The 16,711-nt window shown below is 40.1% G+C and overlaps 1 protein-coding gene across 1 annotated transcript in view; it reads right to left on the minus strand.

Moving 5' to 3' along the window:
* Nucleotides 1-9,336, minus strand: part of SYT14 (synaptotagmin 14) — an 83,392-nt gene extending 74,056 nt beyond the window's left edge. Inside the window, exon 1 of the mRNA XM_085219313.1 lies at nt 9,100-9,336. Coding sequence (XP_085075439.1) covers nt 9,100-9,112 — 13 coding nt within the window. The 5' untranslated portion in view covers nt 9,113-9,336. The remainder of the gene's footprint in view (nt 1-9,099) is intronic.
* Between the last annotated feature and the right edge of the window lie 7,375 nt (nt 9,337-16,711).

The raw sequence follows: 16,711 nt of genomic DNA on the forward strand, positions 1-16,711 counted from the left end.
TATTTTAATTTTGACTATTTATTTTCCTGGAAACTCCCAAATGCTGTATCACATCTAATAGGTAATTAATCTTTTACTCTTTTTCTAAATTGCTTTCAAATGGGAACTGATGTTAAATAAAAATACATAAAGTGACCTACATGTTTTGTAAATAAAGTCAAAGAAAGCATCTTTTTTATTTAAGCAATTAATTAAACATGTAAAACATTATCCTCAAGAGAGTAGGGAAGATTTTTCTTTTCCCCTGCGTACTTCAAAATTGCGGAACTAATACATTTTTGACATCTTGCTTTTATTCACTGTTTAACAAATGAATACAATTTTCCTGTCCTTAAAGCTCCAAGAAAGCTCTCAGCTTTGAATAATAATGAACAGCAATTGAAAGAAACTAAACCATAAATATGAAAATATTTTGCATGACTGTATGAAGTCAACTGTTAATTCAGCATTCCAGCAGTCTGAAAAGATTGGTTTAGACTGCTTTTGTCTTGGTTAGCTCACAGATGTCTTATCAGTGCTATGACCCTCTGAAATTTTTAGTCTTTGAATGTTAAAGTAACTGATGTTAACACCGTGATAGGTCACCACAGTTTTACAGTTAGTAGTCTGATTAATATATGTTATTAATTCTACTCCATATTGACTACGAACATGATATTTTATTTAACAATTTAAAGTTTAAGTAATTTTGCATATAAAACTACACAACACAGCAAAAGGCAGCTGAAACATTTGATGATGCTTAATTTTCTCAATTTAAAATGAAGGTTTGTATACCAACTCTCTATTTGCAAAGACAACTATCACTATTTATTACATCAAAAAGGTGAAAAGGCGTGCATTAAAGCCACACCAGATAAAACCACACCAGAATTATGCATCAATTAAACTGTAAAATTTGTATCCTTCTAAAGCTAGTACAATTCAAAATCCAGAAATCTATTGTGTTTGGATTTGAGCTGTAACTGCACTACTAAGTGCTGAGAAGGACTAGCTAGAAATTTTTGCATTGGCATTGTCACGGAGGTAATCAGATTGGGAGCGACTTCTGCCCTGTGAAGGATTTCAGAGCAGGATCATCCTGCCAGTATGTTTCTCAGGGCCCCAGCCAACCAAGCTCTGCAAGAGATTCTCTGAACGTCTTCCTTACTCTCAGTTAGGATTTCATATTTAGTAGCTCACACCAGTTACCTCATGCTTTCACTGCACAGCTCTCCTCACGTGCCAAGTACTACAGCCTCCACCAGCTTGGCAGCACTCTGCTGGAATTTCTTCTTTGCTGGTATCTCTCAAACTGGGTTTACAGCCCTTTACAGAGACAGCTGACACTGAGGCACACAGCTGGTCCATCTTCAACTTGTTGATCACCAGAACTTGAGACTCTTTTGTGCAGAAATGCTCCTGCCAGCCCTCCCCCAGCTTGCAGTGATGCCTATGTTTGCCAATCCTGCTGAACTTCATATGGCCCATTCTTTCAACTTGCTGAGCTATGCCTTATCGCATCCCTGCCCTCCTGCATACTAACTGTTCCCCTCTCTGCTGTCACCCACACAAACTCGCGAAGATACATTCCATCCCTCTGACAAACATGTCAAAGTCTCAGTTCCAGAATCAATTTTGTGGTGGAAGTCAGGACGCTGTGTATAAAACAAGTTATTCTTCAGTTTAGTAGCAAATCCACACATTAGTACTTGCAGTAGAATTACATCATCATCACTGAAGTCTGTCATCAGGTGAGTCTTCAGAGGCAGACTTTTTATGTGACAACTTTCCAACTGAGGTTTGCATTTTCATTACATTTTCATAAGTTTGGGCAACATTCAGCAATCACTCAATATTTTACTCAACATTAGACAGTTGTTCCTTCTTATCCATGATATCCCAGTACAGAATTACAAGGCCATGCTTGCTTAGTAGCATAACTGGTGAAAAATCTGGTTTTAAATTAATGGATAGCTAACCACAGAAAAACAATAAAAAGAGCCAAAAACACTTCACAGAAGTATTGCTGGTATCAACATGGTGTTTTTCCTTAAAAAATTACATGGACTTGTCAACCCATCTCACTGACAGTGTAAAATCACCTCTGCATTCCTGTGGCACTCTTTACAATTTTAGTCTACAAGTCTACAATACTGCAAATGTAAAAAAATGAAATGTTTACAATTGAATGCTTGGTATAGGTTAAAAAGCAAACAACATTAGAATTTATTTGTAAAGAGACATCAAATACAAAAAAAAAAAAAGTTCTACTTTATGCAACTATTACATGCTCACACCCTGCATATTTTGTGCCATTTGGATCTCCTCTTTATCCCTCTACCTGACAGGATAAAACAGAACCTTTCTATTCACTATGAAGGCATAGTGAATAGAAAAAGAAAATCCATACAAACACACAATACTTTTCATATGCAGAGTAACATTATAAAGAAGATTCTCGGATTTACAAAAAAACCAAACAACGGATGGGGAACATTCACAGGTAAATAAAGAATGATTATTCACTGCCTAACCCACTAATAAGAGAAATATCTGATTAAATTAGCAGCAGAGATGTTTAAGATGAGAAGTTTTCAAGAGTAAATGTATTATAAAAACAGAAGACTGATTTCCCACTTATACTCTTCTGCTAGCAACATTTAAAATCTATATCCATTAATTCCTTTGCCTAGATAAGGTCATCTATCTGCACTGACTTAAGCATATTTTGTTATTTGACCATGAAGCATCTTTTTTTTTTTTTTTTTACATAGAAAATATTTAATTTTTAATGATATTCTATTTAACAGCACCAATGCCAATAACCAATGAATTAGCAATCAATGACAATTAATTAAGAATAGCATAATCATTTCTGTTTCTCAAACAAATCGCGTGTTCAATCCTACCCACACTGAAACAAATGGAATCTGTGTGTCCAATTCTACCCACACTGAAAATAAATGGAAGCTGTGTGTCCAATCCTACTCACAGTGAAATAAATTGAAACATCTCCACTGGTTATAAGAACATGAAAATATATCTCAGCTTCCTTTCTACCCACAATCACAAGACACTTTTCTTTCCTCGCACTTCTGACAACTGAAATGCAATTTTACCTTGTTGTCAGTCAAGAACTTCTTCCAATAAGAGTTATTAGTAGAAATGAAGAGGTACAGGATATATAACTAACATTCCATATAAATGGTTTCAATCAGACCTGATATAAAACCATTGCAGTTAATTTTTTTATTTTTTTTTAGTAAGAGTAGAAAGTGAACCAGCAGCTATAGTAAGAATGGTTACCTCACTGCAAATGACAATAAGACAGAATAAACACTGCCAATCCACATGCACACCATCAAATGCACTGGAAATAAAAAATGACAACAACAAGAATTGATAGTAACAAAATAAAAAAATTTAATATGACTTTCAGCTAATTCCTACCATTTTTAGTTAGATAATACCACTGAATCAACACTTTAGAGCAAAGTTTCATAGCAGAAATCAAGGCAAGGAACATATCTTTATGATTAATAGTCCATGGACTTATGCATAATTTATTTTAAAAGTATATGTTGCAATAAATTAGTTAATCAAAGAAATCGCAGGAAAAACACGCCCATGGAAATAGCATGTGTAACCAGCTTTTTCATAATTCAGATTAAACAGTAAGCTTGTGATACAAAGAGAGATTGCTAGCAAAAATTTGTATTTCAAAAGATTTCAGTTAGAAAGAAAAATGTTTATTTTAGACTACAAAACCAAAATACTCGTAAGATATGTGTCAATCATTCTGACCCTGTCATTTTTTACATCAGAGGATGTTCCTCTGAAGAATGTAACATATTTGCCCACAAACTCAATATTCATTTGCTGTCTTACAAATAATCATGCCATAGTTTCTCCATATCACTCGAGAGATGGATTTACACAGACAGCAGAAAACGTCTCTCACCTCCAAGAGTTAAATACTCAAAGATTAGAAATGGCTAGAATTAAAAGCTGACTTGAAATCCCCACTCCAATCCCCAGATGCACATTTAGTTTGACACACAATATAAGACCTTTGCCCTCTCCAGCACGAGAACTGACAATGTTCAGGAGAAAGCCTGAGAGAGTCAACTCTGGCTCACTCCCACCCTTCATTAAAAAAGCTGGAAGAAGTCTAGTGAGTTGGCTGGGAAATAACATGAAGAGAAAGTCTGACCAAAGAGTTATAGCAGTTGAAAGATCTCCAGAAGACAGCGAGACTCTTTCCTCTGAGTTATAAATCTGTATTTTGATGGACAGTATAAGCCAGCACTTTTAATCAGGTAGACACTGGGTGTTCGCTTTCCTGCATGCCCATCCTGAATGCCAAGAGCTTCAATTTGCAATAGTGCCAAGCATTCAAAATGAACTGGATTCCAGAATTTCACTCTGAACAGATCACCTCTTTTCACAACAGTTTCATCTCAGCCCATGGGGAGTATGTCAAAAAGATGACTGCAGAGCATTACAGGTTGGATTTTTTTTTAAAGGCACCCCACTGTATTACCTTAAAGTAGACAGAGAACTAATGGCTTTTTAATTTCACTTGGCCCAACAGTACAGTGGTGATGATGTAACACAAATCCATCCAGGAAATTGTTAATTTTGCATGTGGCAAAGTTTTACTATAATCAGCAAATAATGCAGGAACCATACTTAAAATGAGAACAGAAAAAAATTAACTCCTGAAAACTCTCACTGAATAGTTTTCACTATGGACAGTGAATGAGCATAAAAAAAATATTAAACAGATTCTGTGTGACTGATAAAACCAGATACCTCAACAATTGATCCACTCTACATTTAACAAACGCATTTAAAGTGGGTCTAACATGAGTAAAAAATGTCGCTTCTTACGTTTAGGCTTTATCTAATACAGCTGCTTCTCCTTGACACCTCCCTTGGTTGCACAAGCTTAGATTCAGAAGCACACCTCAATCCCATTCAGCGGTTAGCCTATTCAGGTCAGCACTAACCTGAGGATCTCCTTGCCATCTTACACCCTCACAATATGCCTATTGCAGCAATACCCCAAGGTAAAGCAGAAGTCAAGATGAAGCTATTTCCTAGGGCAGATTCAACCCATGGGCCACACACGATACCCCTACGTAGGCACTTCACGCAGCTCCTTCTTCTTTGCTTGGTTTCTTGTCTGGATTATGAAGCTTGTGACCATGTATAGTTTTAATGTAATCCTTATGGAGCAGGGTTCTAACACCTCTCTCTTCTTCTTATATTCATAAATGAAAAGTTGCTTCACTTGGTAGTTTGGGCTTGGTTTCTTGAGAAAGTGAGAGTTACATAACCAAAAAGTCTGTTTCCCTCCCCATTCTTCCATTGTTGATGAATTCACAGGCTAATTAATGCTAAAATTGATACAAAGTTGTCAGAACACAATAGTTCTAGGATTTGAAGTTTCGTGAAAATCAGCAACTATCTACAGCACAGCCACAGATCTCACCAAGCCCAGGGGCAGCAAGCCTGCTGCCAATCAAACAGCTGGCAGATGAGGAAAGAAAGGGAAAACAAGCTTGCCAGAAACACTGGAGAGCTGAGGGCTCTCCAGAGACACTCAGGAGATGCAGGAACAAAATGAAAGGTATTCAAAAGCTTAGACAAGTGAGGAGGACCTCCACGTACTACAGGAGGAACCATAAACAGATGGGAAAGTATTATTCTGGTGGGATCACAAGGAAAAAATATGAAAAGCCATCTTCATTAGTCTCATTACTCAACTAATAATTTATAAATTACAGCACTATGCTATAAATTTTTCTTCTCTGCTACATCCATATGTCTGTATGGCTCACTTTTCTCTTCAATGCTACATCTGAATTCTTAGCACTAATCTCACGAGGAAAAATAACTACCTGAAATGGTTCACCTCTAAATTGCATTCCATTCCTTGAAAAATGCACTGTTTTGTACAGCCTAAACCATGCTACATATTCAAGTGAAGTCCGAATGCAGCAGAAATAAATCCACGAGGGTACACAATTCTGTCTCAGGTTATAGAGCCTCCACAGTCATCTTTATGTTTCTTATCCATCCTCCTTGCAATATGATTTCTGTTGCTAACTGCTCATCCAGAATCAAATCAAAATTCTTAAATCAGGTACCAAAGTCTTGCTATTACTCAGAACAGGATAAAGAAACCAAATGACTGCTGCTACAAGGAACATTACCATGATGATGTTGAAGGACTCTCAGAAACAGCCTCCTAACTCCTGCTCTTCCCAACCCCAGCAAACAGCCACAGGACACCAGGCCCAGACCGCTGTAGGTAAGATGACTTCTATCAGACTGTTGGCCATTCTGTCTTACTGCTCTTCTCGGTTTTGTCTGACTCCCCACTTGCCATCCTCTCCACCCTGATATTTTCTGTATTGAACAAATTTGCTTCTTCCACAATTTGTGAAAATATTAAGCAATAAATCACCTTGCATCTCAAAATACACCTGCTACCAAATACTAACACTAATTTCATTTACAAAGAGAAATATATCAGAAAAAAGAACCATAAATAAAATCATTTAATACAATTTACACTCAAAATCTTCCCATTAGGTTCCCCTCTGCTGTTTCCTAGCAAATCTGGGATTGCCTCAACTATGCAAACTACGTACCTGATGCCTGTAAAACACAAGCAAAACAAAAACAAACACACAAAGAAAACAAACATTATTTTATGTGACATTAACTGCCTAAAGAGAAAGATTTAACTGCTCTTGCAATGGCTAATTTAGGGTTATGAGCTTGGTCCCACGAAGAATCCCTGCTTTTTAAAGGCCTACCACTAACCATAATGCAAAAAAGTAACTAAGTATTCTCACTGACCACAGTGATGAGGGTCCCTAGCCATGGCTAATGGCTCCTTGGTTCTCTCAAACACTTGATACAAAAAGCCTTTTTTGTTTTTAGTGTTAGAACCAATGTAAACTGGTATTCTCACATAGCAACAATGAAAAAACTGCTTATAGTCTTTTAAAAGCAGCCAAAAGCTCTACATTTCTTGCATATTGTAGAATCATATTTTAATTTGAGCTCTTTTAATTTTGTGCACTCTTCACAAAATGTGTATATTGGGCTCCAAAGGAATTTTGAACTATATTTATTTTTCAATTTTAAGTTTATAGTCATGCTTATCTCACATGGCTTTACCAAAAATTAAACATCCTCCTCTCCGCCTCCAAAAAAATCTATGCAACTGCACAGTCTTTAAAGTCATGCAAAATATTTTATTTACTTGATTAAAAACATTTTCATATTTACTTCGTCATTAAATAAATTCTATATTTTGACTTCTTCGAGTGCGATCCTGACTCCAAGAGTCAGTATTCACTCAAACCAAGCTCATGTTTTTTAACACTGCTGAGCAGTAAACATCAGTGTTCATCAAAGGTGGATACTGTAACACAAACAGGAGGAGGAGTACACTGAATAAAAATTGGAACACCTACTAACAAACCTACAGCAGTCAGCTATTCCATTGAGAACATGGAGGATTACTGCTGCAGAACACATCAGGAGAATACATTTTGTTTTCTGTTTTCAGGAAAGAGAATTAAGTAAAAAACCCAGCAGATCAGTTTTGTGATCGGATACTTTTACTCCTGCCTCACCTTTAATTACATAAACTGTAAGCCAAATTCTGGACTCACAGGATGGTTTGGAGTGGAAGAGACTTTAAAACCCATCCAGTTCTAAGCCCCCATCCTTGGGCATGGACCCCTCCCACCAGACCAGGCTGCCCAAAGCCCCATGTAACCTGGCCTTGAGCACCCCCAGAGCTTAAGTCCTATACAGTTGCTTCAGCTCTACAAGACATTTGTTCTATTTCTGTAGTCTGGTCCCAGTGAAAAGCGCTTCATTCTTTTCACAAGTTAGATTGCTTAAATCATTCATGAGCATTTGTTTTAATTTTTAAGAAGTAATATCCAAAATCCTCTGAAAATACAAAATACGAATTTTCATTTGTCGTGAATATTTTGCATTCTAAAAAATGTTCTTGAAGACTTTTGGAATAACGTAGCCTAAGAGGGAAACAAAGAGAGATTTTGAGAGTCTGACAACTGTTTTTTCTGAGCTTGAGTTACTTAAAAACTCCATCTCCAGCAGGCGATGTTGCTATCTTCACGCCAACACGAAGATGGCTTAAAGCACTGGACAGCTCCGGTCCCGGCGCACACAGCTTCCGAGGCAGGCTGAACAGGCAGCTCTGCCGGCGCAGCGCAACTTCTCCTTCCCGAGGCCTGATTCACTAATTCAAGGCAACTGACAGCACAGAAGCATCCCGCATGCAAAACAAAGGGGAGCAGCCTGTTTATTTTCCCGACAGTTTCCCTAGAATCCTTAGGTTAAGACAACAGAGGCTTTCAAAACCAAGTGCTGGGGCGATTAAAGCGGCATATCTTAAAGCCTTCTTTTCCTGAAACTAAAGTTCTAAGACTTTTTTTTTTTTTTTTTTTTTAAGGATATGTAACAAAGCGTACAATCACTCTCAGGATGGAGAAGGACGGCTTCAAAACAAAGCCCTTCCTTTCCCGACGACCATCTTCAAGCAAACCCAACAAGTGCCGAGCGCATCTCACTCCTTTGTTGCTCTCTCGAGCGACGGGCAGAGGCCGGAGGGGCAGGCTAGTTGTAAAGCAGCCCATCAAGTCCCCCGGGAGAGGAAGGTTTACACCTTCTCGCGACCTCACCCCCCGGGGCTTCTTGCAGGCACTCTCTGCCCGCAGAGCCCTCCGGCACAGCCCCCTGCCAGCTCCGACCCCGGCGGGGCCGCCGAGCTCCGGAGCAGCCGCCCCCGCCACCCAAGGGCGGCTCACGGCAGCGGGAGGAGGCTCCGGCCACAACGCCGCCGCCTCCGCAGCGCTCACGGGCGCCCGCCCGGCATCCGTCCTCCTCCCCGCAGCCGCCGGGCTGAGCAGAAGGGAGGACGGGGAGGAGGCGCCCCTCGCTCCGCTGAGCCCGGCTGCGCCCCCCCAGCCGTCCCCCTCCTCGTGCCCGGGGGAGGGGAGGTGGGCCGTGGGAGGAGGGGAGCGAGCGGGGACGAGGGGAGCCCGTTATTGGCCTACTTACCATCAATCGCCATGATCCCCGCGGTGGGCCGTACCAACTGGAGCGCACGCAGGAGAGGCGCCGCCGAGCGCCGCGGCTGCCAGACGGGAGCGCCGCTCGGGGCCGGGCGGGGGTGGCGGGGAGCGGGTTTAGGAGGGGCGGGTCGGCGGAGCGGGCCGGGCGCGTGACTCCTCCCCCCGCCCAGCGCGCGCGCGCGCGGGCGCTCGAGCGGCGGCCGTTGAACGGGCGAGGCGCGCGCCCGTGAGAGCCCAACGGCCCCGCCTCGGCGGCAGGTGGGCGATGGCCAGGCTGGGGGGACGCCCCGCCCGCTACGGTCTGCCCGGGGGGGGGCTTCCCACAGTGGGGTAGGGGGTACACGTGACCTCTCTCCCTACGCCCTTACAGCTGTGTAGTTAAAAGATTGATTCCTTCTCCCGACAAATAAAGCGATTTCCGCCTTTGGGGGAAAATTATTATTTTCCCAATAGCTGGTCTAGCCAAACAACGCTGAAGTGTTAGTTTCCATCTGACCGTGGTTCCATTGACTCCACGTGCAGCACCTGAGCCAGGTGTGCTGCACTCCTGCCTGTGCAGGTGTGAATGCTTGCACGTTCCAGTGACAGTGCTGAAAATATCCTCCTTTTGCTAAGCAAAGCTATTGCAAGACAGCATATGTCAGAATTAGTTACCCCTCTGCACTGCTCTGCGATGCACGATCACTGCGTGATCGCTGCGTGATCACTGAGGCTGCTCCCTCCCGTCCCATCTCTGACTGACTGGGTGCACTGGGCAGATGGCATCTGAGAGTCAATCCGGTTTTGTAGAGAATAAAGACTCTGGAATTCTCACTTTTTAGTGCCTTTTGTTTCCCACTTTAACATTTTGTAACCATAGTGTCTGATTTCCTATGGTTTTAGGGGCATAAAACAGTAATCATGTTCACAAGCACGCTAGGTATCTTCAGACGAACGTGACATCTTCACATTCATAATCGTCTTCCACAAATGCTTGAAGTAAACGTAAGGCTAAAAGGGATGAGATGAATTTAGAGGGGGTTAACGTTGTGGTACTGTACGTAGCTCTTTTTGAGGGGATCAGGTTGCTGACTGGTGGGAATTGGACCGTGGAGGTTCTTTGCTGTGGCTCACATCCTCCCCTCACACCTTCCTGCCTCCAGCTCCTGCCCAACTGGTTGCTCCTTCCCCTGACAGAATCACAAGGATCATGGAGCCCAACACACAGGACCAGACAAAATTCAAACCTTATTCCTGAGAGCGTTGTCCCACCTGTCTCAGGTCCTTCGTCTCCCTCATCACTGCTTCCGACCTTCATCACCTCCTGGACTCAGAGCAGCCTCCAAGGATCTGCAGATGCTGTCCCACCCCAGATGCCTTCTGCGCTCTTCTTCTAACCCTGCAGAACTCCCCTACAAAAGAAGCAACAAAAAACTTGCTCCCTGGTCAGGTAGCATTCAACACGGGGTGCTTGGAATAAGAAGGAAGATCTTTGAGTAGCTCCTGTGATTAACAGAGCAAACAGAAGGGCTGGACTGTGTTGTGGATAAGAATGAGAGGAGACAGCACATATGTAAAACTCCTCTGCTGTTTGTACAGTGCTGTTATTGTTTGGAGCTGTTAGGGAACAGAACATGTTCATATATGAAAGCAGCTTTCATGTATAAACTGTCCAAACAGGGAAATTTTCACAAGATCATCAGAAAGAGCATCTTTGGTACTGGTTTATTTGTTCTCCTAAATGTTAATTTGCTGTTCAAACCATGGAAACATTAATCTCCTCCAGCCTAACCACCTTCAAAGATGTTTTGTCATATGGAAAATTCAATGCATTTTCTCAATTTTATTCCTCACCAAAGTTAGCAAAAGCAACTCGGGAGCCAAAAAGCAAAATCAGACTGAGCAAAATGGCCATCTCAGCAAATATGTGTCCCAAAGGACAGGCGTTTGTCCAGATTAAAGCAACTGTAAAAAGGATTTTAAAAGAGAAAATGCCAGCAAAACTTACTGCAAATATAGTCTTCTGTACCAGCACTGACATTTACCTCAAATTACCCCTATAATTTCCTATTCTTTCCTAGAAAGTGTTCCAGCCCTAAAGTTTTCTGCACAATTTGCCTTGTTCACTATATTTCTGACAGCATTCTTGTGTTCAGCACAAGAACCAAGACTCCTGTGGGACTGAGTATGTAAGAGTTGAGTTGTTATTCTTCTTCTCGCCTTTATTTACTTTTTCTTCTCTTTTTTGTCCTCTTTTGGCAGTATCCCAGAACAAAGGAACTACCAGTTACAGATGCCAGAATCAGCAAAATATCCCAGGGTGCAGCCACACACCTGTAGAGAATCTGGGATCAATTTGCAAGATGTATAAATAGTGCTGTAAAAATATTTGAGATCCTCACAAGTTGTCACATTTATGTGGCTCATGTTTGCAATTAACATCCTGGAATGCTTTATTTTCATAAGGATATGTTGAAAATCTAGATATTAGATACTACTGCCCACTACCATACCAGTCTAATTTTTTACTTGTTACCAAGAGGGAAAAATCCCGAACAAAGTACCAAATCTATTTTGTTTTTGGTACAATTGCAGCAGTGCAAGCTGTAGCTTCATCCATTCCCCTTGTAAAAGGAATGCAGCCAGTCAGTTCTAAATGTGTCAGAGACTCTCTGCAAAATCCTGGGGCAACTATTAGCTGAAGGTACTTTCGTGTGCTGCTATTCATCTGCCACCTGTACAGAAGTGCAAAAATTTGCAAAAACGTGAATACAGCTCAAAGGGAGACCTTAAATAAATCAATAGGATATACAAATGATTTGCAGCTTGTCAGTATTTTCCTGTCAAAGGGAAGAAGATCACCTGTTGTGACAACATATTTGCCAACAGCAGGTTTACCCACTAACTGATGTACCTATACAAGTTTTATCCTGAAAACCCTAAAGCTTTCAACAAACTGCTTACACAGAAGCTTCCCCCACTGCACTGACATGAAGCCACTTCGGTAATTAATATTAAAAGCTGCTGGAAACTCTAGGATGAGCAAAAATCCAATAAAAGTCATGAAGGTCTCAGATACTGTGAAAACAAGGACAGTAATACATTATTATGTAAGTATATATATGAGATATGATATAGTTTATAGATGTGGTATAGTGACACAACTGTGTTTTAAGACTAACGTATCTTAGTACTGTCATTTACTTAAATCTTTGTGAGCTACATAAAAATATTTGATCTTTCTAAGTAGAGCTCTGCAACTATTTTTCTCACAACCAGCATGTTTTTATTTTACAGGGAGATTATCCTGGAATTTTGAGTTATCTGGCCCTCGTTATAAGTTGATTCTTTGCACATTTAAGGCATGATTCACACCAAACATATCCAGATTTTCTCTTCTGCCTTAGCCATACCCATCATAGTATTAGAAAATATATGTTTAAAGAGCCTGCGCTTAGTGAAAATATAGACTGTATGAGTGAAAAGCCTAACTAAAGGGTTAAAAAACACAGACTATGAGTAATCACAGAGGTAGCAGACCCGGATTAATAATCTGCTCATCAAAATGCCAGATATCCTACCTATAACTGTCATGATGCATATTGTACAAAATGGGCTCACAGTTAAATAAACAGCAGAAGAAATCTTCAAACAGCTGGACATAATTTTCCACCAGGACATTGCCATTTCAATCAGATCTGTAGGTACTTTGCAAGTATATGATTTCAATGAAATACTTGTGGGAGGAACAATGCTGAGAGCATATGCAAGGTATTTCATTTCAGAAAAAAGCTTGTTTTTCCAAGTCTTTTTACTTATTATATTTTAAGATAACGTTGAAATTTAAATATACCATCTTAATGTTATCAAAGTAAACTCTTTCTGTTAGAAAACTCAACCTTTTGCTGAACTTTTCCTTAATGGGGTGTTCTAAGATTATATTTGTATGCACGTGCATGCATACACTTGTGTGTGTGTTCCTTTTGTCTGGTTGTCTTCCAGTATGGAATAAAAAAAGATTTTGAAAGAATTGATGAAAACTCCCACAAAACTGAACTTCTGTTTCTTTTGAATTTGTTTTTGAATTGTTTATTTCATTGGTTGTTTTTTAAAACCAGGGGCCTTACCAAAGTTCCAGTGAGAAGTAGAATGATGTGAAGTTTTAGGGCATTTTACCCTTGCAGATTGTTTAAAGGTATGTAGAAATATCTGATGCAGCAACATCAAAACAGACAATCCCAAAAGCTCTAAACCAGAACACTGAAGTTAAAAGCTGACCTCTGAGGTATCTTCAACTGTTAGCTTTCAAAGCTATGTTTGCTCCAGCAGCTGAAAAGACAGCTTTATAAGGTTTATAATACAGTGCTGTTCCCTTAATTGATTTGGGGTATCAGTTTGCATCTCTCCATAAGAATTTTGGCAGCTATTTTGTGAAGAGTGCCAATCAGATTAACAACTTACGTCTGTTCAGATTAGTTTTTCACACAAAGTGCTCATTACTAGAACATTAAATACCTGACCTTTTAGTATTAAGTTTTGCATGATCAGGTTGTTGGCACTAAGCAAATGATCTGTGACTCTCAGCCTCAGCTTCTCACTGTTTTTTAGAGGAAGGCTAGGAAAGACAGAATGGGTCCTTTGTCAGGAACTGCCTAGCTATATCTGTTAAGAGTAATATACCAAATACTCTCAAGTCTGCTGTTGTTGGATGAGGATCATAAACCTGACTCTTGAAGCAAACGATCTGGCCAAATACCACTCAGCATATGACTTCATGTTCATAAATAAATGATTGAGAGGTTCAAAAAGAATGTTTCAATGTTTCAAGCAGTACCTTCCTTCTGTCAAATACGAGGCTCCATGAGGTCAGATTTCCAATTTAAATACAGTTGGAAAGAGACCTGTAAGCTATGGCAAAATGTAAAGATTTTGTTCGGTTTCACATTGCTAATCTATGGGTATTGCATCTGCTACAGAAATAAAAACTGAAAATGTAAATTAAAAAAAAATGGATTTTGGTGCCTATTATTTTTGCTGTCATTCAGTTAGGCATGTGTCATCTGCAAACTTGAGGGCCAGATAAGTTTGACAATGACTCTTAATGGTACACTCACTAAGAGCTCAACCAGTGCAGGTTATTTGAGGCAAACAGAATTCTGCTGTGTTGCCCTGAACTGTTCTGAAACAAAAGGATAATGAAGACACAGTTGGTACCATTAAAAAAAGAAATACAAGGAAGTTTCAAAGAAAATGTGCCTATTAGCAAACTACTGCATCTTGCAAACAACAGAAAACATAAACTAAAACTGTGTCCAAAAGTCCAGTGCTAGAAATAATCCAAAATCCATGTGGACATATCTGTTTTTCCACAAGAAACAGAACGAAAGAAGGGGGATTCCTGCAGAGAAAGACCTTCACAAGTTATCTCTCTCCCTCCTTAGAGGAATATCCTTAGCCCACCCCCATCACACCCTCAGAGACACCAGCACATGCTACAATTATTCCAGGGCTCTCTGTGTGCTGTTTGGACAGTCATGAAACTGCAAAACAAAAAGTATAAATTATGAACTGTCACAATTGATTGATTCTCTTGGCCTTTTCTTCAATGGGGGCACTAACTTCATTTTCTCTTTCCTCAGCATGGAAGTTCATTTCCATGAAATAGAAGGAACCTAATTATTGCTGGGATCTTGATGAACCACATCAACTGTTTCAAAGCTGAGGCTCCCCTCAGCTTTGACAGGCAGAAGCATTTGGCAAACACATTCACATAAGCTTCATTTGCTTGGGAAATCAGGCTAATAATTTCAAATACTAGCAAACAGCCAACACAACTTCAGCAAAATAGGAAAAATGAGCCATTCAGCTACAACAGCAAAATAATATGCACAATTTAACATATATTTTACATGAGCAGCAACGAAAAACTCTTGCATTTTCAAAGACAGATAACACATAGGAATCTCTCAGCACATAATTGGAAGGAAATTGCAGTACTTTCTTATAGAACAGATCTGCAGACTTCTAATAAGAAAAACTGCACATACAGTAGCAATGTGAAAAGAGGCAGAAGCACTGTATGGACAGTATAAACAACTGTCTAGAAAATTATATCCTTTTTTTTATGGAATAAATCTTCTTCATCAGTAAGCCATCAAAAGTAATTCCATAAAAGAAAACAAAATCATTTACCTCTATTCATACTTATATAAAATATAAAAAGAGAACGGGAAGACATGATCCAGCTCTTGCGGATGGCTATTTCTGTTTAGAAAGATGATCCTAGATGCTAACAGTGTACTGCACTGGCTCCTGGCAGCGTAATAACTGTGCTCTCAGGACCTGATCCCATAGTAGGAGGAGAAACTACAAACGGATTTTGTGGAGACCATGCTGTACCAAGTCTTGACAACATAGCACACACAGAGGCAGAGTTAAAGATGTCGCAGTGATGATAACTAAAAAAATCACTTTGAATGGTATACAGGATGAGGTTGTTGTCCAAGCTAGCTGTTCACCAGCTGCACTGAGAACATGCTGATGGGAGAGATTCATCTGTGGTCACCAAGGCAGCTTGTACAAGCAGTGCATTCACAGGCTCCTGTGGCAGCATGAAGCTAACTGTCCTCTCAAGCAAAGGAATTGAGAACAGCATGACAACACATTTTATGGTGTCAGCTGCTCCCAAAAGCATGCAACCCCTGTTTCACTGACTAGCCCTGGCCAAAACTGCCCACGGCTGCTGCTGTTAGCTAACCTTGGCCAAGTCCCCTTGTGGATTGCAGGGGCTGCTTTTGCATAGCTGAATCTGCACGTGGCAGAGGAGAATCCGGTCTCAGTAGAGAAGGATGACGGTATCTACCCACAAAAGAAAGCGCCTGACAAACACTGTCCCCTTAGCAACCGGAATGCTGTAGCTGCAGCCAGACCTCTTAGGGTCTGTTCTCTGCAAGGAACTTGCATCTTCAACCAGTTTAATTTTTGCCTAATTGCAGTGACTTATTGTGTGCATCCTCCCATGCAGCTGAGAGCTTGAGCCTAGCAAATTTAGCACCTGGCTAAATGTTTCTTCTAATGATAAAAACTTAACTGTGCCTTTTAATTATTCTCAATATACCTAAGATACATAGCAGCATGTGATCTACTCTGATTTCTGGACTCAGCAGAGCTGTTCTTAATTCTGTTTCTGAACATATGTTCTGTTCTTACTTTTAAAATAACTAGCAGAATATGTCATTCATTCTGATGGCACCGCAAGTATTCTATTGATATATTAATGACTCTACTGAATTTAAAGAATTTTTTTTTCTAAAAATATATGCAACCTGCAAAATTGTTAAAAGTCACTGTTAAATGTGAAACCTATTTAAATATATTTCATGATTAATCTCTCTATTGCCTTATTATTAAAGGAGGGTTTTTTCCATAGGGGAAAAAAAAGTTCAACACCACGTTATATATAAACTAGAAGTACAGTCCCAGTTATTAAAAAAACCACTTCTTTATAAAACCACAGTAAGATTAAGAATTCTGCAGAAGGGCTGCAGAACTGAAGTTGCAGCATTGTTAGTATGAAGTACCCAGGCTTTATTTACATCTCTTATGGCAATTTAAAAAAT

Source organism: Meleagris gallopavo, chromosome 2 (genome assembly GCF_905368555.1).
Source record: "Meleagris gallopavo chromosome 2, MGAL_WU_HG_1.1, whole genome shotgun sequence".
Lineage (NCBI taxonomy): Eukaryota > Metazoa > Chordata > Aves > Galliformes > Phasianidae > Meleagris > Meleagris gallopavo.